This window comes from Mobula birostris, chromosome 10, assembly GCF_030028105.1.
Source record: "Mobula birostris isolate sMobBir1 chromosome 10, sMobBir1.hap1, whole genome shotgun sequence".
Taxonomy (NCBI): domain Eukaryota; kingdom Metazoa; phylum Chordata; class Chondrichthyes; order Myliobatiformes; family Myliobatidae; genus Mobula; species Mobula birostris.
Window position 1 is genome coordinate 7,729,772 of NC_092379.1, and position 23,694 is coordinate 7,753,465.

At 48.3% G+C, this 23,694-nt stretch overlaps 1 protein-coding gene across 2 annotated transcripts in view; it reads left to right on the forward strand.

Annotated features, from left to right (window-relative positions):
- LOC140203790 (dapper 1-like) overlaps positions 1-23,694 on the forward strand; it is a 102,209-nt gene that overhangs the window by 59,913 nt on the left and 18,602 nt on the right. For both annotated transcript variants that reach the window (XM_072269863.1, XM_072269865.1), the window contains exon 2: positions 21,094-21,226. In XM_072269863.1, the coding sequence (XP_072125964.1) occupies positions 21,094-21,226 (133 nt within the window). The remainder of the gene's footprint in view (positions 1-21,093; positions 21,227-23,694) is intronic.

Below are 23,694 nucleotides of genomic sequence, written 5' to 3' on the forward strand. Positions count from 1 at the left end.
AATCCATTGGCCCCATTTTTTCCTTGACCCTGCCCCTGGCCTTCTCCCCAACCCTGCAAGTTATTCTCTCTTCAGCCGCTGTCCAACTTGTTGTATATATCTGGACGGGAAAGGCAGTTTCCCGGAGCAAATAGCTTTCACCACGTTACATAGAACAAAGAAAAGTACAGCACATTACACGCCCTTCGGCCCACAATGTTGTGCCGACCCTCAAACCCTGCCTTCCATATAACCCCTCACCTTAAATTCCTCCATATACCTGTCTAGTAGTCTCTTAAACTTCACTAGTGTATCTGCCTCCACCACTGACTCAGGCAGTGCATTCCACGCACCAACCACTCTCTGAGTAAAAAACCTTCCTCTAATATCCCCCATGAACTTCCTACCCCTTACCTTAAAGCCATGTCCTCTTGTATTGAGCAGTGGTGCCCTGGGGAAGAGGCGCTGGCTATCCACTCTACCTATTCCTCTTATTATCTTGTACACCTCTATCATGTCTCCTCTCATCCTCCTTCTCTCCAAAGAGTAAAGCCCTAGCTCCCTTAATCTCTGATCATAATGCATACTCTCTAAACCAGACAGCATCCTGGTAAATCTCCTCCTTCCACATCCTTCCTATAGTGAGGCGACCAGAACTGGACACAGTACTCCAAGTGTGGCCTAACCAGAGTTTTATAGAGCTGCATCATTACATCGCGACTCTTAAACTCTATCCCTCGACTTATGAAAGCTAACGCCCCATAAGCTTTCTTAACTACCCTATCCACCTGTGAGACATTGTGTCCAGATATAATCGTACGGTCTGACACCAGTAGAGAAGCGGTTATTGGTGAACTCACACTCCCCTGGGAAGACAACATCGATGAAGCCCATGAGCACAAGTTAACCAAGAATGCAGAATTAAGATCAGAGTGCAGAGACAGAGGGTGGAAGGTCTCATGCTATCCATTCGAAGTAGGCTGCTGTGGGTTTATTGCGTTCACTCTCCAGAAGTGGCTGCGTGACCTTGGCTTCACTAGAAGAGAGATCAAGTCAACCAGCAGGGCTGTAGCTGAGGCAGCAGAGAAAGGATCAGTATGGGTGTGGACCAAGTATGTCCAGAGGGGCAGATAGTCAGACAGTGTACACATATCTTGCAAACCCTTCAGTAGTTGCATAGACACCTGAAGAGCAGACTATCTGTGGGATGGAAGTGACCAACAACTCCGATAGAGGCAGATGCCAAGTTTTTAAGCTCATCAGTGGGAGGTGGTGCTTTAGCACAGCTGGCCCACCACCTCGAGGGAGTCTTGATCATAAGCGGGCCGAAACTCCTGAAGACAGGTGGCAGATCAACTGATGATCCCACTGGTGATAGCACAGGACAGTTAACATCTTAGTCCACGTGTATTTCCAATTCATTCTAGAGATACAGCTGGGTGTATCAAAGTCACTCTTCAAATTTTTACAGATGTACCGTGGAGAGCATTCTAACTGGCTGCATCACCGTCTGGTATGGAGGGGTGGGGGGAGGGGGGGCAGCGACTGGATCAAAGCAAGTCTGTAAACTCAGTCAGCTCCATCATGGGCACCAGCCTCCGTAATATACAGGATATCTTCAAGGAGCGATGTCTCAGAAAGGCGGCGTCCATCATTAAGGACCCCCATCACCCAGGTCATTCCCTCTTCTCATTGCTACCATCAGGGAGGAGGTACAGGAACCTGAAGACACACAGTCAACGATTCAGGAACAGCTTCTTCTCCTCTGCCGTCCGATTTCTGAATGGACATTGAACCCATGAACAATTACCTCACTACTTTTTTATTTCTTTTTCTACACTACTTATTTAATTTAACTATCTAATATATATATATGCTTACTGTTATTCACAGTTTCTTTCTCTATTACATTGTACTGCTGCCGCAATGTTACCAAATTTCAAGACATATTCTGGTGATATTAAACCCGATTCTGACTCTAGTTGGGTGAAAATATGTCTCAGCCAAAGGCGCACCTTTCCTCCCCTAACCTGCAGGTCACCCTTGGACAAGGTGTAACACCTGCTTAGCCCCCGATCAGGGTCACGTGAACCCATGGGGGCAGGTGGTGGATGGTCGTATGAGCAGCCGGTGCAGATCACAAGTCCTGGTTATGCGACCACTGACACCAGGCAGGCAATCTCTCCAGAGTATTGATAACGGCTGGGGTCACCCGTCTTGTAAAGACACTGCCCAGAAGAAGACAAGAAGACAATGGCAAACCTCTTCTGTGGAAAAATTGCTGAGAACAATCATGGTCATGGAAAGGTCACGATCGCCCATGTCATAGACAAGGCACATAATGATGATGTCATACAACATGGCACATAATGATGATATCATACGACTTGGCACATAACAAACGAACGAGACGAGATGATGCCCAACAAGTTCGCGATCGGACCCCAGTTACACCCATGTGACCAATTAACCTGTGCGTCATTGGGATGTGGAAGGAGACTGGAGTGTTCAGAGAACACCCACATGGTCATGGCGAGGACATAGAAACTCCTTACAGACAGTCATGGGAATTGAGCTCTCATCGCGGGAACTGCAGTAGTGTTATGCCACACTTTCTGAAAGCTCCAGCTGACTTTATTCTCCCCAATTCCTCTTTCATCAAATGAAGTCCCTGCCCCTGGACGGGGGACGCATTTTCCCAACCGAACCGGCTCAACTGTGTCTGCTTCTCCTTCGTTTCAGGAAGGGCCGGCCCCTGTGTCTTTCATCAACGTCCGCCGCTGGAGTCGGAAGCTCTCAGGATTTGTTCCAGGGCTACAGCTTCACGCTTGTGAAAGTTGGATGCTCCAGGACAAACCCTGACCACTGTGGCCCATGGGAGGGTGTCCAACCTGAGGCTGGGATATAAGACCATAAGACCATAAGGTATAGGAGCAGAAATAGACCATTCGGCCCATCGAGTCTGCTCCGCCATTCAATCATGAGCTGATCCAATTCTTCCAGTCATCCCCACTCCCTTGCCTTCTCTCCATATCCTTTGATGCCCTGGCTAATCAAGAACCTATCTATCTCTGCCTTAAATACGCCCAACGAGTTGGCCTCCACAGCCGCTCGTGGCAACAAATTCCACAGATTTACCACCCCCTGACTAAAGTAATTTCTCCACATCTCTGTTCTAAATGGACGTCCTTCAATCCTGAAGTCGTGCCCTCTTGCCCTGGACTCCCCTACCATGGGAAATCACTTTGCCATATCTAATCTGTTCAGGCCTTTTAACATTCTGGATGTTTCTGTGAGATCCCCCTCATTCTCTTGAACCCCAGGGAATTCAGCCCAAGAGCTGCCAGACATTCCTTATACGGTAACCCTTTCATTCTTGGAATCATTCTCGTGAATCTTCTTTGAACCCTCTCCAACGTAAATATATCCTTTCTAAAATAAAGAGCCCAAAACTGCACACAATGCCTAATCACGAGTGCCTTATAGAGCCTCAACATCATATCCCTGCTCTTATATTCTATACCTCTAGAAATGAATGCCAGCATTGCATTCACCTTCTTTACCACCGACTCAGCCTGGAGGTTAACCTTTAGGGTATCCTGCACAAGGACTCCCAAGTCCCTTTGCATCTCAGCATTTTGAATTGTTTCGCCATCTAAATAATAGCCCGCCCATTTATTTCTTCCACCAAAGTGCATGACCATACATTTTCCAACATTGTATTTCATTTGCCACTTCTTTGCCCATTCCCCTAAACTATCTAAATCTCTCTGCAGGATCTCTGTTTCCTCAACACTACCCGCTCTTCCACCTATCTTTGTATCATCAGCAAATTTAGCCACAGGTCCATTAATCCCAAATTATTGACATACATTGTAAAAAGCAGCAGTCCCAACACCGACCCCTGTGGAACTCCAGTAGTAACCAGCAGCCAGCCAGAATAGGATCCCTTTATTCCCACTCTCTGTTTTCTGCTGATCAGCCAATGCTCCACCCATGCTAGTAACTTCCCTGTAATTCCATGGGCTCTTATCTTGCTAAGCAGCCTCATGTGCGGCACCTTGTCAAAGGCCTTCTGAAAATCCATGTACACTATTGCATCTCCTTTGTCTATCCTGCTTGTAATTTCCTCAAAAAATTGCAGTAGGTTTGTCAGGCAGGATTTTCCTTTCAGGAAACCATGCTGGCTTTGGCTTATCTTGTCATGTGTATCCAGGTACTCCGTAATCTCATCCCTAATAATTGATTCCATCAATTTCCCAACCACTGATATCAGGCTGACAGGTTTATAGTTTTCTTTCTGTTGCCTCTCATCTTTCTTAAATAGCGGAATAAGATTTGCAATTTTCCGGTCATCTGGTACAATGCCAGAGTCTGTCGATTCTTGAAAGATCATTGTTAATGCCTCTGCAATGTCTCCAGCTACTTCCTTCAGAACCCGAGGGTGCATTCCATCAGATCCAGGAGATTTATCCACCCTCAGACCATTAAGCTTCCTGAGCACCTTCTAAGTTGTAATTTTCATGCACAAACTTCACTTCCCTGCCGTTTGGCCCATCGAGTCTGTTGCACCATTTCATCATGGCTGATCCAATTTTCCTCTCAGCCCCAATCTCCTGCCTTCTCTCTGTACTCCTTTGTGCCCTGACCAATCAAGAATCTCTCAACCTCTGCCTTAAATATACATTAAGACTTCGCCTCCACAGCTGCCTGTGGCAAAGAATTCCACAGATTTGCCACTCCCTAGATAAAGAAATTCCTCTTCATCTCTAATTGGACCTCCCTGTATTCTGAGGCTCTGTTCCTCTGGTCTTAGACTCCCTCACTGTAGGAAATATTCTCTCCACATCCACTCTATCAAGGCCTTTCACCATTCAAAAGGTTTCATTTAGGTCACCTCTCATTCTTCTGAATTCTAGTGAGTAGAGGCCTAGAGCCATCAAGCACTCTTCGTATGACAAACGGTTCAATTATAGAGCTTATGGTGCTGATTTCTGGTCATTTGGCCTACGTAAGCATTTAGCTGGGAAGCACACTTTCCCTGTTATGGGCATGTGTACGAGGCGGGGAAAGGGATTGTGGGTAAGAAAATGGCAGCCATTGTGCACTGAATGTGAATGAAGGAAGAAAACCTTATCTTTGTTGTTTGAGCATTAACACTGGATTTTGAACTCAAAAGAGCTGTGAGGTGACGTTGGTGGTTAGGAATGTATTAAAGGATGAGAGAGAGAGAGAGGTGGTGAGAATGACAAAGCAGTTCCAGAGCTTGGATTGCAGGAAGTGAGATAGGTGATAGGTGAAGCCAGGTGGGTGGGAAAGGTCAAGGGCTGGAGAGGAAGGAATCTGATAGGAGAGGAGAGTGGACCATAGGAGAAAGGGAAGGAGGAGGGGACCCAAGGGGAGGTGAGAAGAAGTAAAATGTCAGTGTAGGGAAAAGAGGAAGAAGGGAGAAGGGGAATTTTTTTACTGGAAGGAGGAATTGATATTCATGCCATCAGATTGGAGGTTACCTGGATAGAATATAAGATGCTGCTCCTTCACTCTGAGGGTGGCCTCACCTTGGCACAACTGTTGTGATGAGGCCACGCTCAGGGTGGAGGAACAACACTTAATATTCTTCCTGGGTAGCCCCCAACCTGATGGCACGAACACCGATTTCTCAAACTTCCAGTGATGCCCCCCCCCCCGTCACCATTCCCCCATTCCTGTTTCCCTCTCTCACTTTATCTCCTTACCTGCCCGTCACCTCCCTCTGGTACTCTTCCCCCCTTCCCTTTCTTCCATGGGTTGTCTACCCTCTCCTATCAGATTCCCCCTTCTCCAGCTCTTTATCTCTTTCACCAATCAACCTCCCAGCTCTTTACTTCACCCCTACCCCCACCCGGTTTCACCTCTCACCTACCACTTCCTCCCCTCCCCCCACCTTCTTACTCTGACCTCTCATTTTTTTTCTCCAGTCCTGAGGAAGGGTCTCTGCCCGAAATAGTCATAGTCATAGTCATAGTTTATCGATCCCGGGGGAAATTGGTTTTCGTTACAGTTGCTCCATAAATAATAAATAGTAATAAAACCATAAATAGTTAAATAGTAATATGTAAGTATGTAAATTGTGCCAGGAAATAAGTCCAGGACCAGCCTATTGGCTCAGGGTGTCTGATCCTCCAAGGGATGAGTTGTAAAGTTTGATGGCCACAGGCAGGAATGACTTCCTATGACGCTCTGTGTTGCATCTCGGTGGAATGAGTCTCTGGTTGACTGTACTCCTGTGCCCACCCAGTACATTATGTAGTGGATGGGAGACATTGTCCAGGATGGCATGCAACTTGGACAGCATCCTCTTCTCAGACACCACCGTCAGAGAGTCCAGTTCCATCCTCACAAAATCACTGGCCTTACGAATGAGATTGTTGATTCTGCTGGTGTCTGCTAACCCCAGCCTGCTGCCCCAGCACACAACAGCAAACATGATCGCACTGACCACCACAGACTCGTAGAACATCCTCAGCATCGTCCGACAGATATTAAAGGACCTCAGTCTCCTCAGGAAATAGAGACGTCTCTGACCCTTCTTGTAGACAGTCTCAGTGTTCTTTGACCAGTCTAGTTTATTGTCAATTCGTATCCCCAGGTATTTGTAATCCTCCACCATGTCCACACTGACCCCCTGGATGGAAACAGGGTTGACCGGTACCTTAGCTCTCCTCAGGTCTACCACCAGCTCCTTAGCTGGTGTTGACTGTTTGCTCTTGTCCAGAGACACTGCCTGGCCTGCTGAGTTCCTCCGGCATTTGGTGTGTGCTACTTTGGATTTCCAGCATCTGCCGATTTTCTCCTGTTTTGTGACTTCCTTAGAACCATTTGATTCTCGATCCAGTTGGCGTAATGCTATTCACTACCTCAGTAATGCAACACGATGAGAACCTTGCATTAGAATGGACTGATTTTTCTGTGCCATTCGTTTTCTCTTGCATAAATGATGTGGTTAATAGATTGTGAATATTTGTTCCTCTGTGCCAGTGACGCCTCTGCAAGCTTTCCATTGCTCCCATGCATACACGCACTTGTGCAGATGGCAACGAGCGATTTTGACTTCGACAATGCCAACAGCTGAGGATGAAGAATTTTTATTTGTTGCGCGAATTCTCCAGGCCTTGGGGCTTTTGCGGCTCAACGTGAATCAGAGAGGGTTGGCCTGTCCATCAATAGACAATAGGTGCAGGAGTAGGCCATTCGGCCCTTCGAGCCAGCACCGCCATTCACTGTGATCCCGGCTGATCATCCACTATCAGTATCCAGATTAATTTGTCATTGTAAGTCAAACCCTCGGGGTGTGTAACCATCGACTGATGGACCTGACGGTGGCTGTCACAGGGGAAGCTGATCCCCTTCCTCTCCCAGCGCACAGTAGATTACCTCTGTTCGGTGCTGCAGGAGCGAGTCTATAAATGTTGGCCAGGCTCGAATGACCTCCCTGTGGCCCATAGAGACAAGCTGAAGATGGACAGTCCATTTGATCGCACTTTGCTGGTCATTTCAGAGGACACCATTTGCTGGAGTCACAATTATTTATTTGATAATTTATTTAAATATTCATTCATCTGTCTGTCTATCTACCTGTCTATCTGTCTGTCTATCTATCTACATACCTGTCTATCTATATATCTATCTATCTATCCATCTGTCTATATATCTGTCTATCTATCTGTCTATCTGTCTGTCTATCTATCTGTCTGTCTATCTATATATCTATCTATCCATCTGTCTATCTATCTGTCTATCTGTCTGTCTATCTATCTGTCTATCTGTCTGTCTATCTGTCTATCTATATATCTATCTATCCATCTGTCTATCTATCTGTCTATCTGTCTGTCTATCTATCTGTCTATCTGTCTATCTATCTGTCTATCTCTCTGTCTATCTGTCTATCTATATATCTATCTATCCAGCTGTCTATCTGTCTGTCTATCTGTCTATCTATCTATCTGTTGAGATACAGTAAGGAATAGGCCCTTCTGGCCCTGCCAGACTTTCGACCCACGCCACCCAGCAATCCCCGAATTTAACCCTAACCTAATCACAGGACAATTTACAATGACCAATTAACCTACCAACCGGTTTGCCTTTGGACTGCGGGAGGAAACTGGAGCACCCGGAGGAAACCCACGCGGTCACGGGGAGAACGTACAGGCAGTGACGGGAATTGAATCCAGTTGCTTGTACTGTAAAGCATTGTGCTAACCACTGTGCCCCAGGAACGAAAGAGATTTGGATGTCTGCTGTGCTTTGCACAGTCGCTCAGAACGTAATTCTGCTGACTCACAGCTCCGGTGACCGGGGGTTCAATCCCGGCCTCTGGCACGGCCTGTGAGGGGTTTGCACCTTCTCCCTGTGACCGCTTGGGTTCTGCGAGATACTCCGACTTTCCGACTTCCTTCCACGTCCCCCAGGTGGGTCAATTGGCTGCCTCCAAACCAATCACCTTCTCGTGTAGGTAAGCGGCAGAAAGAATCGAGAGACAGAGAGACAGAGAGAGAGAGAGAGAGAGAAGGATGGAGACAGAGAGGGAGCAAAAGAGATAGAGAAGATGGGAGGAAGAGAGAGGGAGAGAGAGAAGAGAGGGGGAGGGGAGAAACAAGGACAGAGAGGCAAAGAAGGTCACAGGATAGAAAGAGAACGGGAAAAGGACTGATGCGTGTTATCTCTTCAGAGCTGGCACGGACCGACGGGTGAGTGGCCTTCTGCGTGCGATCAGAATAACTTCTGCTCTCGCAGGCTCTTGCTGCGGAACGTTTGAGGTCGGGACATTGCTGCAATGTCGAAAACATGGCAGCTGTTTGGTGCACAGCACGATCCCACAGCCAGTAACAAACTGTTTATTTTGCTGTCGATTGGGGGATAGTATTGTTCATGATAACCATGGAGACGGCTCCTGCTGTTCTTCAATTGCACCACTAATGGAAGGTTTTAACGTCCAAGAGCAGACTGAGGATCATTTTTAACACCCAACCTGCAACAGCGAGGCACTCCCTGACTTACTGCCCGTTACGCGGCTGGCGTTTGGGGCAGGAATGAAGGTCCTCCATTCCTGGTGGTGTTCGGGGCTTCCTTCATCGTGTCAGTACCTTTCTCTCGGTTTTCACTACTGTCATCACACCAGTCCCGGCTGGAGGCTCAGGAATACCGTCAAAACTCAAATGTCGACGGATTCCTCACTGCCATTTCCGTAACAATTTTGTTCGACCGGTCGGGGTTGTTAGCCCTGAGCTGAGCCCCCCGAACCTGGGGGACGGGTGGACCATTGTTAGTCTGGCCTCTGCCCTTTGACCTGTTCGGCATGGGCGACCCTACCAAGAGCCAAAGCGTAAAGGCCCTGACCCCAGCCAGCGTAGCTCTCCGCATCACCGAGGCACGTAAGCCTCCAAACCCTACGACAAGATGGTGGTCCTCTTGGAGGAGCACTCCCTCCGTCAGGGAGTCAAAGGTTATGGGGTGAAGGCAGGAGAATGGGGGGGTGTGTGGTTGGCAGGGATATTTGGGCAGAACAGCCACGATGGGCCGAGTGGCCTAATTCTGCTCCTATGCCTTATGGTCTTACTGCTCCTGAACCTCTCGTGCGTCCAGGACGGTGGGGGCCCTTGAACCCTTGACTTCCTGATGCGAAGGGCAGGTGACCTCACCACTGGGCAAGGTGGGAAGTGAATCTGTGCCACCGGCTATCAGCAGGACTCTGGAGAAAGAGGCACTCAGAGCCAGATTACAAAATTTCTGCACCGACGGAGAGAAAATTGCAACCTTGTCGAGCTTCAGTTTATTCATGACTTAATTTCCCAAAATAGCAACATATTTTTCTTTGACAGATTAAATGCCTTTCTCTCCTTTCCTCTGCTGGCAATGCTGCAATGTTTTACTGTGAGTGGGCCAACATAAACAGCAGAAGAAACAGAAAGATTTTCATGTACTTCAGCTCTGGGATCTGGCCCTTTACTGGTGGGCTGGCGGATGCCTCCAAGGGAGGGGCAGGGCCTTCAGGAGAACTGCTAATGGGCGATATCCCAACACGGAGCCAAGTCTCTGAGCGGCTTTGAGGCAAAGTAGACCACGGTCTGGAGAGCTAGTGTGATAAAGTTCCTCATCTGCCAGCTAGATCTCTCTTGGAACCTCGTCAACTCCATCTTGAATTGTTCTGTCGTGGTACCACTTCTAAAGAGAGAGAGAGAGAGAGAGAGACGGGGGGTACCTGGCAGAGGGGGAGGGGGTCCTGGCAGAAAGGAAGGGGCTTCTCACTTGATCAGAGACCTGATGAAGGGTATCGGCCCGAAACGTTGACTCTTGACTCTTTTCCATCGATGCTGCTGAGCCTGCTGAGATGCTCCAGCATTTGTACGTGTTACAGTTATTTACTTATTTATTGTCTATTGAGATACAGTGTGGAACAGACCTTTCCAGCTCTTCGAGCCGCACTGCCCAGCAATCCCCCGATTTAACCCTAGCCTAACCACGGGACAATTTACAATGACTGATTAACCTACCAAGCAGTACGTCTTTGGACTGTGGGAGGAAACCAGAGCACCCGGAGGAAACCCACACGGTCACAGGGAGAACGTACAAACTCCTTACAGATAGCAGCGGGAATTGAACCGAGCTCACTCAACCTCTCCACATAAAACACACTCTCTAATCCAGGCAGCATCCTGGTGAATTTCCTCTGCACCCTCTCTAATCCAGGCAGCATCCTGTGCTAGCCACTACACTACCATGCTGTTGTGTAGAGTTCTAGTCTCACTCAAACTGAGGGGAAAAAGCCTACATGTATTCACCTTTAGCCTCCTCACTCTCTGCTTAAATGTCTTCCCTCCTGTCTTAAACATCCCTATCAAGAGGAAAAAAAGACACCCCTCAGACTCCTCTACTGCTGGGAAAGCAACCTCGACTTCCTTATAACCAAACTGCTCCAATCCAGGCAAAGTCCTTGTGAATCCTTTCTGCACCCTCTGCAGTGTCCCTCCTTTTCGTTCCACCTCATGCGGAAATTTGTGGCTGTGGTTTGTGTTGTCATTCAAATTACATGTGAAACGTGAAGGGAGGAGAAGATGGCGATGTGACGCAGCTCGCAGCGGCCACTCCGGTGGTGATGTCTGTTATTTGTTAAGTAGGGTGCCGTGCACAATCCTGATTTGGTGGAGATGGACGTGAGAACACGGAGGAACATCTGGTGAAACTTCTGAAATGCCTGCTTCGCTGCCGCTGCTACTGTGTGATCCAGAATCTCCGGAGGGGAAGGCCCCGAGTCCTCGGCTTTGCTTGTTGCTCGGCAGCCCGGGTGGGGTCGAAGCGCTCGGCAGAGGATGGTGCTCGGAGAGGCTGTGTCGGAGGGGCTGGTTGGAGGCTCGAAGTTTTCGGACGGACTCAGAGTCCGCTGCGGACAGGTGCTTCCAATGGTGCTGCATCCGCGAATTGGCGGCGCTTGGAGGTTCATGGCGGGGAGAGATTCTCCCTTCTGCCGCCTGCGTGGGATGATGGGGCTCTCGGGACTTTGAGACTTTTTTTAACCGTGCCCATGGTCTGTTCTTTATCAAATTACGGTATTGCTTTGCACTGTTGTAACTAAATGTTATAATTATGTGGTTTTGTCAGTTTTAGTCTTGGTTTGTCCTGTGTTTCCTTGTGATATCATTCTGGAGGAACGTTGTATCATTTTTTAATGCATGCATTTCTAAATGACAATAAACGAGGACTGAGTGTCCTCGTAATCTAATCTAATCTAATCTAAATTTCCCAGCGGACCAGGTTAAAAAAAAAACAGGGACTTTTCTCTTTGGAGCTTCGGAGGAATGAGTGTTGACTTGCTAGAAATGTACGTGATAGATCTATCTAACTGTGTCATCGCAGCCTGGTACAGAAACACCAATGCCCTTGAACGGAAAATCTTACAAAAAATGGTGGATAACACCCCACCATTGAGCACACCTGCGTGAAACGCTGTCGTAGGAAAGCAGCGTCCATCATTGGGGAATGCCACCACCCAGGCCAGGCTCTCTTTTCACTGCTGCCGTCAGATAGAAAGTACAGAAGTCTCAGGACTCACACCATCAGGGTCAGGAACAGTTACTACCCGTCAACTATCAGGATCTTGTTGATTCTGATGTTGAGCTCTTTGTGACTTGTATTGTCGTTCACATTCCATACAAAACTTCCCAGTGAGCCAGGTAAAAAAATCAGCGTCTTTTCTCCTTGGAGTTTCGGAGGAAGAGAGGTGACTTGATAGAGGTGTGAAAGAGAGATCTATCTAACTGTGTCCTATATAGCCTGGTATTGAAACACCAATGGCCTTGAACGGAAAATCCTACAAAACGTAGCGGTGAAAGATCGGCTGAGGCTGTCCTTGAGCCTGGTGGTACATGCTCTCGGGCTTCCGGATCTTTTGCCCGATGGTGGGGGTGGGGGAGGGAGAAGAGGGAATGTCTGGGATGGGATGGGTTACTGATGTTGCTGGCTGTTTTACTGAGGCCGCGAGAAGTAAGGACAGAGTCGATGGCGGGGGAGACTGGTTCCTGTGGTGTACCGAGCTGTGTCCACAACTCCCCGCAGCCGTGTGCAGAGCAGTTGCCGGAGCAGGCCGAGACGCCCGGGATCTTTTTCTGCCAAGTGGCCAAGTGGTTAAGGCATTGGACTAGCGACCTGAAGGTCGTGAGTTCGAGCCTCAGCCGAGGCAGCGTGTTGTGTCCTTGAGCAAGGCACTTAATCACACATTGCTCTGCGACGACACTGGTGCCAAGCTGTATGGGTCCTAATGCCCTTCCCTTGGACAACACTGATGTTGTGGAGAGGGGAGACCTGCAGCATGGGCAACTGCTGGTCTTCCATACAACCTTGCCCAGGCCTGCGCCCTGGAGAGTGAAGACTTTCCAGGCGCAGATCCATGGTCCCGCAAGACTAACAGATGCCTTTATTTATTTTTTCTGCCACCCTTTGGCGGTCAAAATCAGAATCAGAATCAGGTTTAAAATCAATGGCATAGCTCCGGCAGATGTCATGAAACCCATTGCCATGCGGCAGAAGTACATTGTGATCCATAATAATGAAAACTGTAAATTACAGTAAGATGTATCTATAACAGAAGTTAAATTAAATAAGTACTGCAGATAGATAGAGAGAAAAAAGTAGAGAGGTAGTGCTCATGGCTTCAATGTCCATTAAGAAATCAGGTGGCTCCCCACTTGGAGTGCTGTGCTCAGTTCTGGCTGCCTCGCTGCAGGGGGGACATGGGGGGGTGGGGTTGCGGAGGAGATTTACAAGGATGTTGCTGGATTGGAGAGCATGCCTTATGAGAATAGGCTGAGTGAACTCGGCCTTTTCTCCTTGGAGCGACAGCGGATGAAAGGTGACCTGATAGAGGTGTACAAGATGATGAGAGGCAACACTCACAACATGCTGGAGGAGCTCAGCAGGTTGGACAGCATCTGTGGAAAAGATAGGTCGACGTTTCGGGCCAGAACCCTTCGTCAGGTGCCGGCCCGAAATGTCGACTGATCTTCTCCACGGATGCTGCCCGACCTGCTGAGTTCCTCCAGTGTGTTGTGAGTGTTGCTTTGACCCCAGCATCTGCAGATCATTTTGTGTTGTAGATGATGAGAGGCGTTGATCAAGTGGACTGGAAGGGCCGAGGTGGCCTGTTTCCCTGCTGTAATTGTTTTATGGTTATATGGATAGTCAGAGGCTTTTTCCCAGGGCTGAAATGGCTAGCACAAGAGGGCATATTTTTAAGGCGCTTGGAAGTAGGTACAGAGGAGATGTCAGGGGTAAGATTTTTACGCAGAGAGTGGTGAGTGCGTGGAATAGGCCGGCGGTGGTGGTGGAGGTGGAATCGATAGGGTCTCTTAAGAGACTCCTGGATGGATACATGGAGCTTAGAAAAATAGAGGGCTATGGGTAAGCCTAGGTAGTTTTAAGATAAGGACATGTTCGGCACAGCTTTGTGGGCCAAAAGGCCCGCATTGTGCTGTAGGTTTTCTATGCTTCTCAGTGCTCCAGGTTTCTCTCACATGTTGAGTCAGCAGGAGATCTTACCTGAATCCATGGAGACGAGGCTGGTGTCCTTGATGTATTGAGCCACGTGCTTAACACTCAGCAGTTTATTGTGGTCACGGGCAGAGCGGTTGTGACACGTAAAAAACTCATCTGGTTAACTAGTGTATGTCAAGGAAGGCAAGGTGCTGTCCTTGCTTTGTTGGGCCTAGGCCCACGTGAAGTAGATGCTTTTCAATTGCCCTTTGAGTTGACCTGGTAAGCCAATTAGCTATAAGTGGCTTACGATTATTTTCTCAAAGGCCGTTCGGGATGAGCAGAAAGCGCTGATCGCGCTTGTGATGAGCAGTTCCTGAAAAGTTAACAGATAAAAAAAATCCAAATCTCACTCTATGTTAACTCCCCGAACAGTTAACCTTGTCAGTAATCTTTCATCGGCCCCGATCAATGGCTTTGACTCTGATCCCAGCTTTCTCCATGAGATAGAATGGGTGGGAGAGAAGGCAGGGCCTGCTGTCTGAAAACCAAGATTTTATTTTAAGAAGCACCCCAAAGTCAGTTGAAACTGAAATACACCAAACCTTTCAGCGTCGCGAAGAAATAATAATAGGCTTCCTGACAAATTGGTATAAAGACAGACAAGATTGATGAGCTTGACTTATGACCCTGATTCTTAGTCAGGCCTCGGCCTATCCTCGGGCCTACTGGTGATGGTCATGTGACACGCCGTGTCCATAGTGATTTAATTCGACTGGATGGAGACAAGACTGTCTGGAGCAGACAAATTGACATCACAAAACCCAGCAGCTGCGCGAAAGCTGTGGCGAAAATTGGTTTCCCTTTGCTAACACGTTTAGAATTTTGACCCCCCCCCCCCCAACACAATACATGCGACAGGGAGAGACAGATGGCCCTAAAGGCCCGGGAGTCAGTTCTTTTTCCTTTTGTTTTCTCTTGCCAAGCTCGCTGTCAAGTATATCCACCCCCACCCTCCATCTTTAATTCACTCCTCTCTTGAGGGTCAATGATTAGACGTTCCATCAGCGCAGGGCGGACACAGTCTCTGTGCCTGTGAGCTGGGCGGGGAACTGTCCGACTATGAGATGAGTTACATAGCTTTCTGGGGCGGCATGTTAGCGTAGTGGTTAGTACTATAGCACAGGAGACCCCAGGTTCACTTCCCACCGCTGCCTCTAAGGAATTTGTATTTTTTTCCCCATGACTGTGTGGGTTTCCTCCAGGTGCTCTGGTTTCCTCCCATAGTCCAAAGACACGCTGGTTGGTAGATTAATTGATCATTGTAAATTGCGCTGTGATTAGACCATAAGACCATAGGAGCAGAATTAGGCCATTTGGCCCATCGAGTCTACTCCACCATTAAATCATGGCTGATCCTTTTTTTTTCTATCTCCTCCTCAACCCCAGGTCCCGGCCTTCCCCCCGTAACCTTTTGATGCCATGTCCAATCAAGAACCTACCAATCTCTGCCTTAAATACACCCAACGACCTGGCCTCCACAGCTGCCTGTGGCAACAAATTCCACAAATCTGGACTCTGATGGTTTGCCCAGAGATCAGTAGGGTGCAAATGATTTATTACAGGGCCCCTGCCCTCAAGATCGGCTCAGTTAACATAGTGTGGCGGCCCGCATACGTGGGACTCAAACCGCCATCGGGAGCCGCGGGCAGACACGCGGTAGCGCGTTTGGAACTACCCGCTCGGGGCGGACCTTCCGGGGACAGTTCGACGTCACGTCCGCCCTGCGGGTCGCAGGGGCCCATGGGAGGGGAGATTCAAGCGCGCGATTTTGAATCAGTAAAGGCATTCTGAGTTCAGCTCTCTCTGCCTCCGTGTGTGTTTCTTTAGTAGCACGTTTGCGCACGACTACAATAGAATAATTAACTTTGTTAACTTTGTTCCGGTGTCATTATAAAAGACTAAGAGGTTCCCGGTAGTCTTCTGATCAATGGACCCTCCCTCTGCAAATACCTGAAATCGATCATTTGTGGGAGCTTTCTGTGTCCTCGGCTCCCATAGCAACCGCACCTCAAACAAAAACATGGCTTGTTGCAAAGCATTATTGGTCATGATAGGCCATAAGCCTACACTCTTCGCTGAAGGAGCTCCCTTCTAACGGTGGGGTACTCCCTCAGCTTTTGGAGTTTCAGCCTCAAGCTTCTGCGTTTCGGCTTGGAGTTGGTTTATTAGTGTTAATGTACTGAGACACAACCAAAAAAAAAACTTGCCTTGCATTCCGTTCGTACAGATCAGATCACCACACAGTGCATTGAGGTCGAACAAGTTAAAAAAGAACAATGCAGGATGAAGTGTAAAAGCTACCGATAAAGTGGTGGTCGTCCATCATGTCCGACGGTGACAGGAAACCTGTGCGGGAGGGTTCTTAGAGCGGAAAAGCCATTGTACTGGGGCAGTTCCACTCTCTTGGCCTCAGGTCTAGTGGTAGGAACAAGCGTCACAAACCAGGGTCTTCCCTGATTGCAGTGGTTGACCATGACGCCCTCTGTGCCTTGCCATGCCCTTCGCTCTCCGCGGAGCGCTGCAGAACCGCCTTCCTGGCCGTTGGATCTCGCTGTAGATCTCATCCGTCCAGTCCCCCCGAGCTGACTTCGCAGGCTAGGACGGACGTGTCCCCCTCTCACCGGGGTACGAGGCCGGCCGGCCACCCTCACCTGGGTTAGCCCACCTCTCGCAGCGGTGTACCGGGGTGTGGCCACCGACGCGTGCGGACGGCTGCTCGGAGCCCCAGGTGGGAGCCGAGCGTCCGGCGGGGACCCAAGGTGAGTGAGCTGCCCGGGAATGGACACGACAAGCCCCTTCACCAAAGGTTATAACCCTCCCTGGACACCCCACCAAGAAAGTGCAGTGCCGTTAAATGATAAAGTGCAAAATCGTAACGAGGCAGATTGCGAGGCCAAGAGACCCACCTTATCATACAAAAGGTCCGTTGAAGAGACCGAGAACAGTGAGATGGAAGCCCCTCGGCCCCCGTACGTGTTTGTAACTTCTGCCGGGTGGGAGAGAGGAGAAGAGAAAATGTCGGGGTTGGGGGGTGGGGTGTGGCCTTTGATGACACTGGCTGCTTTACTGAGGCAGGGGGAAGTGTAGACAGGGTCCATAGCGGGAAGGATGGTTTCTGTGACGCGCTGAGCTGTGTCCACAACTCTCTGTGGCTTCTTACGGTCACGTGCCGAGCAGTTGTCGTGAAGCATCCGGACAGAACGATTTCTGCGTTGTGTGGGTAAAAATTGATCTGTCGACAGGGACATGCCAATTTCTTTAGTAGAGGTGTGAGTTAGCTTTCTAGGGCCATAACATTAATGTGGTTGGGCCAAGGTGGGCGATTGTTGATTTGCATTTCCCAGATACATACTTTATACTTTATTGTCGCCAAACAATTGATACTAGAACGTACAATCATCACAGCGATATTTGGTTCTGCACTTCACACTCCCTGGATTACAAATATTAAATACTTAAAATATTAAAAATAGTTAAAATGAATAAATATTAAAAATTTAAATTATAAATCATAAATAGAAAATAGAAAAATGGGAAGTAAGGTAGTGCAAAAAAAAAAACGAGAGGCAGGTCCGGATATTTGGAGGGTGTGGCCCAGATCTGGATCAGGATCCGTTCAGCAGTCTTATCACATGAAGTCCTTAACCCCTCTCAACCTCAACACATTTGACGTAGACAGGAGCTTGTCCATCCATTTCAATTCTACTTCCCATTCTGACATGTTAGTCCGTGGCCTCCTCTACCACTGTGATGAGGCCACACTCAGGTTGGAGGAAAAAACACCTTATTATTCCGTCTGGGTCGCCTCCAACCCAATGACATGAACGTCGATTTCTTGAACTTTCGGTAATTGCCACCCCTCTCATCACTTCCATTCCTGTTTCCCTCTCTCACCTTCTCTCATTACCTGCCCATCACCTCCCTCTGGTGCTCCTCCTCCTTCCCTTTCTTCCATGGTCCTCTAAACTCTCCTGTCAGATTCCCCCTCCTCCAGCCCTTTATCTCCAACACGAATCAACTTCTCAGCTCTTTACTTCACTCCCTGCCGCTCTCCGGGTTTCACCTATCACCCACCACCCTGTACTTCCTCCTCCCCTCCCCCCACCTTCTTACGCTGACTTCTCCTCTTTCTTTCCAGCCTGAGGAAGGGTCTCGGCCCGAAACATCGACTGTTTACTCTTTTCCATAGATGCTGCCTGGCCTGCGGGGTTCCTCCAGCATTTTGCGTGTGTTGCTCTGGTCCACAGAGGGAAGGCTGGTTCCTGTGAGATACTGATCTGTGTTCACAACTCTCTGCTGTTTCTTATGGTCACATGCAGCGTAGTTGCCACACGAAGCCATGATGCATCCAGGCAGAATAATTTCTGTGGTGCATCTATAAAAATCGACGCATGCCAAATTTCTTTAGACTCCTACGAAAGTAGAGGTGTTGGTTAGATTAGATTATGAGGACACACGGTCCTCTTTTATTGTCATTTAGTAATGCACGCATTAAGAAATGATACAATGTTTTTCCAGAATGATATCACAAAAACACATGACAAATCGACTTAAAAACTAACAAAAACCACATAATTATAACATATAGTTACAACAGTGCAAAGCAATACTGTAATTTGATAAGAACAGACCATGGGCACGGTAAAGTCTCAAAGTCTCTCAAAAGTCCCATCATCTCACGCAGACGGTGAACCTCCAGCGCTGCCAACCTGCCGATGCAGCATCCTGGAAGCACCCGACCACAGTCCGACTCCGAGTCCGTCCGAAAACTCCGAGCCTCCGACCAGCTCTCCGACACCGAGCACCGAGCACCATCTCTGCCGAGCGCTTTGACCCCGGCCCCGGCAACAGGCAATAGGCAAAGCCAAGGATTTGGGGTCTTCCCCTCTGGAGATTCTCGATCACACAGTAGCAGCGACAGCGAAGTGGGGATTTCAGAAGTTACTCCAGGTGTTCCTCCGTGCTTCTCACGGCTGTCTCCATCAAATCCGGATTGTGCACGGCCCCTTAGTTACACATGTCGATATTCATTCGGAATGGCCGCATGCACTGCGTCGCGCCGCCATCTTCTCCCTCCCTAGTTTTTTTGGCTGCGACATCAATGTGGTTGGACCAGATGCTCATACCTAGGACCATGAAGATCTCAACTCTTTCAACCTCCACACCATTGGCGTAGACAGAACCTGTGCACTGGCCTGTTCTTTGGACCTGGAAGCAAGTGGTGATGTCTCTGATCTGTGGGGCTGGGAACCAGAGGGAGGAGTCAAATTTCAAACTGGGGTTGCAGAGACCAAAATCTATTCTTTCCAAATAAGGAGTATATCAATTAAGTGCAAGGGCGACTCTGTAAAGTACCTTGGACATCATAACTGCAACAGAAGGTTAAGCTCCACTGTGTCTTTGTTTGGAGATGCTGGTACGGTTCTTCCATTGAACTGTCTTCTTGGACGTGGCAAGGTAGCATCGTGGTTAGCGTAATGCTTTACCTTGCCATTTGTAAGATTGGCGTTAAGTTCCAGCCGCTGCTTGTAAGGATTTTGTATGTTCCCCCATGGCCTCCTTGGTGGCCTGGTTTCCTCTTACAGTCCTCATCGAGGGGTCAACAGTGGAGAGGCTGAGCAATTTCAAGTGCCTGGGTGTCCACATCTCCAAGGATCTCTCCTGGGCCCCACACGTCAACGCAGTTGCGAGGAAGGCACGACAGCAGCTACAGTAAATTTCATTAGGAGTTTGGGGAGACTTGGGATGTCCAAAGCCACTCACAAGTTTCTTCAGATGTACGGTGGAGAGCATTCTAACTGGCTGCATGGGAGGGGTGGGGCAGAGGGAGGGCTGTTCTACAGCACAGGGTTAAAATATTCCTGCAGAAAGTTGTGAACTCAGTCAGCACCATCATGGGCACTAGCCTCCCCAGCATCCAGGACATCTTCAAAAAGACGGCTCCACTCTAGGACCCCCATCACCCAGGACATGCCTTCTTCTCATTGCTACCATCAGGAAAGAGGCACACACTCAACGATTCAGGAACAGCTTCTTCCCTGCGCCATCTGATTTCTGAGTGGACATCGAACCCAGGAACACAACCTTACTACTTTTTTTATTTAATTGAACTATTTAATACATATATAGGCATCCGTTAGTCTCGTGAGACCATGGAAGGCCTTGGAAGGTTTCCAAAACACAGGCCTGGCAAGGTTGTATGGAAGATCGGCAGTTGCCCAGGCCGCAAGTCTCCCCTCTCCACGACACTGTTGTTGTCCAAGGGAAGGGTGTTAAGACCCATACAGTTTGGCACCGGTGTCGTCGCAGAGCAATGTGTGATTAAGTGCCTTACTCAAGGACACAACACGTTCCCTCAGCCAAGGCTCGAATTAGCGACCTTCGGATCACTAGCTGAACACCCTAACCATTTGGCCATGCGCCAGTATATATATATATATATTTACTGTAATCCACATTTTTAGTATTATGTATTACAACGTACTGCTGCCATAACAGCAAATTTCATGACCTACGCCGGTGATATCGAACCTGATGCGGATTCTGACATTCCAAGGGGTTAATAATTTTAGGGCAGGCTATGTTAGAAGCCGTGGCGAGTGACGGGCCGGCTCAGCTTGCTGCTCCGCGACATTTAGGTGGCTCCGCGCTGGACTATGGGTCTCAGAGTATCTCTGTAGACTACAGAGCGCTATTTGCTTGCGGTTATCATTTGCGTGATTAGTTTCTTTTTCTCTCTCTCTGCACAATGGATGTCCAGCGGTCTTTTTTTTCCATGGGTTCTTTTGGGTTTCTTTGTTTCGTGGCTGCCTGTTAGCTGACGAATCTCAAGTTGTACAATATACTTTGAACTTTCTTGGTGCAGGAAACATGCTGGTGGGTACATGTGTACTATCCTTAGTTGGTCATTGAAGCAAATCTTGCATTTCACTGTATATTTCGATGTGTATGTGAACAATAAAGTTAATCTTCATGTTAATCTCAATGACGACACCATGACTAACACCTGGTCTTTCTCCCCTGTTCTTCCTTCTCATTAACCGCTGGTAGAATGGGCTGAGACGTCAAGAACTCGCTTTCCTCAGCCCCCTCCAGCAACTGGAGAGGCAGGTCAGTGACCTCCGACTCGACGCGTCGCAGACTCCTGGAGGGGAACCAGAGATCGACAGTCGCCCGAGTTCAGGTAAGGGGGAGGGGGACACGTAGTGGCAGTGTGAAAGGGTGCGGCTTCTTCCATCGTAGGCCTGATTTAAGCATTTACAAGTCAAGGTTATCTTCTCACATTTCAAGATTCAAGCTCTGTTTAATGTTATTTCCAGTACACAAATGTAAAGGAGAACAAAATTGTTACTCCGGATCAAAAAAACCCACAGTAAGATAAAGAACAGAATAGTTAAAAAAAAACACGATAAATAAAAATACATAAGATAGTTTATATACATAAATTGATTGTATGTCCATAAAGTGACGCTAGGCACGGGAGTGTCTGTACATAAGATGAATCTGACAGGAAATATTGAGGCAGTGGTGGAGTTAGTGGGGGGAGGTGTTGATCAGCTCTACTGCTTGGGGAAAGTAACTGTTTTTGAGTCCAGAAGTCCTGGCGTGGATGCCTGCTCCCTGATGGGAGTGGGACAAACGGTCCGTGAGCAGGGAGGGTGGGGTCATTCATGATGCTATATTGTCCTTTCTCCTCTCTAGACTTGAAGGATTTCTGTGTAACTCTCTGGCCAGACTGCATACCCCTCCAGCATCCAGGGGAGATTATTTGTAGGCCTTTGCTCATTGTGTGCGCAGGCTGGCTGTGGTCTGGTTTAACAATTAGCCTTTGATCACACTCAGTTTCTTACTGCTGAGCACTGGGAACGCTGAATCTGACTCCCTCAGCTGCTGTCAGGGTGAACCATGTGACCACATGAAGGGTAACAGGTTAAGTGGATTCGTTTTGGTTTATTTTCTGAGGAAAATAATACTCACAAGCAAAAGGGAAAAAAAAATGACAAGTAGTGGTTAGCACATTGCTTTTCAGCACCAGAGACCAGTGTTCGATTCCTGTGGCTGCCTGTGTGGAATTTGTACGTTCTCCCCATGACCGCGTGGGTTTCCTCTGGGTGCTCTGGTTTCCTCCCACAGTCCAAAGACATACCGGTTGCTAGGTTAATTGGTTATGGTAAACTATCCGGGTTCAATTGGGGATTTCTGAAGAGCCTTTTCTGTTCTGTATCCCAATAAATAAATGATCAGAATCAGGTTTATTATCACCTGACATATACCCAGTGGCCAATCCCCAGTGGAGTGTGTTCAAGGTCTTCTGCTGCTGTAGCCCGTCCACAGCAAGGTTGAACATGTGTGTTCAGAGATGTTCCTCTGCACACCACTGTACAGAACACGTGGTTATTTGAGTTCCTGTCACCTTCCTGTCAGCTTGAACCAACCTGGCCGCTCTCCCCTGATCTCATTAACAAGGTGTTACCACACCATTCTCTGTAAGCACTGGTGCAATATTGTCTATTTCCACCATCCTCCATAAACTCCAGGGACTGTTGTGCCTGAAAATCCCAGGAGATAAGCAGTTCCTCAGATACTCAAACCACCCCGTCTGGCACCAACAAAGTCAATTACATCACATTTCTTCCCCCTCCTGATGTTTGGACCAGGCAACAACCGAACCTCTTGACCATGCCTGCATGCTTTTATGCACTGAGCTGCTGGCACGTGATTGGCTGATGAGATATTTGCATTAACGAGCAGGTGTACCTAATAAAGTGGTCATTGAGTGCACGTCATGTTGTTTTGTGACTGCAGTGCAGAACGATACGTAAAATATACTATAAATGATAATAAGAAATATATATAGAAAAAGTCTTGGTTACCAAAACCACAGTGCCTCTAACTATCCCTGTGACTAATTCTTGGAGGGAGATTTGTGAGTTTTACACAAGGTCGCTGTTCACCTCAATTCCATAAGATCATAAGACATAGGAGCAGAATTAGGCCATTTGGCCCATCGAGTCTGCTCTACCATTCCAGCATGGCTGATCTTTTTTCCCCTCCTCAGCCCTGCTCCCCAGCCTTCTCCCCGTAATCTTTGATGCCATGTCCAATCAAGAACCTATCAAGCTCTGCCTTAAACACACCCAACAACCTGGCCTCCACAGATGCTTGTGGTAACAAATTCCACAAATTCACCACCTTCTGGCTAAAGAAATTTCTCTGCATCTCCATTTTAAATGGATGCCCCTCGATCCTGAGGCTGTGCCCTCTTGTCCTAGACTCCCCCGCCATGGGAAACATCCTTTCCATGTCTACTCTCTCTAGGCCTTTCAACATTTGAAAGTTTTCAATGAGATTCCCCCACTTCATCCTTCTGAATTCCAGCTAGTATGGACCCAGAACCATCAAACGTTCTTCGTAAGATAACCCTTTCATTCCCGGACATGTGGTCGCCGGCCTGGCTTTCCTGTTGGCACCGGTGTCATAGTGGTCAACGTGAAGCCATTACAGCTTGGGGTGTCGGATTTCGGCGTTCAGTTCCAGTGGCGTCTCAAGGAGTTTGCACATCCTCCCCGTGGCCGAGTTGGTCTCCTCCGGGTGCTCTGGTTTCCTCCCACAGTCCAAAGACGTACCGGTTAGTAAAGTAATCGGTCATTG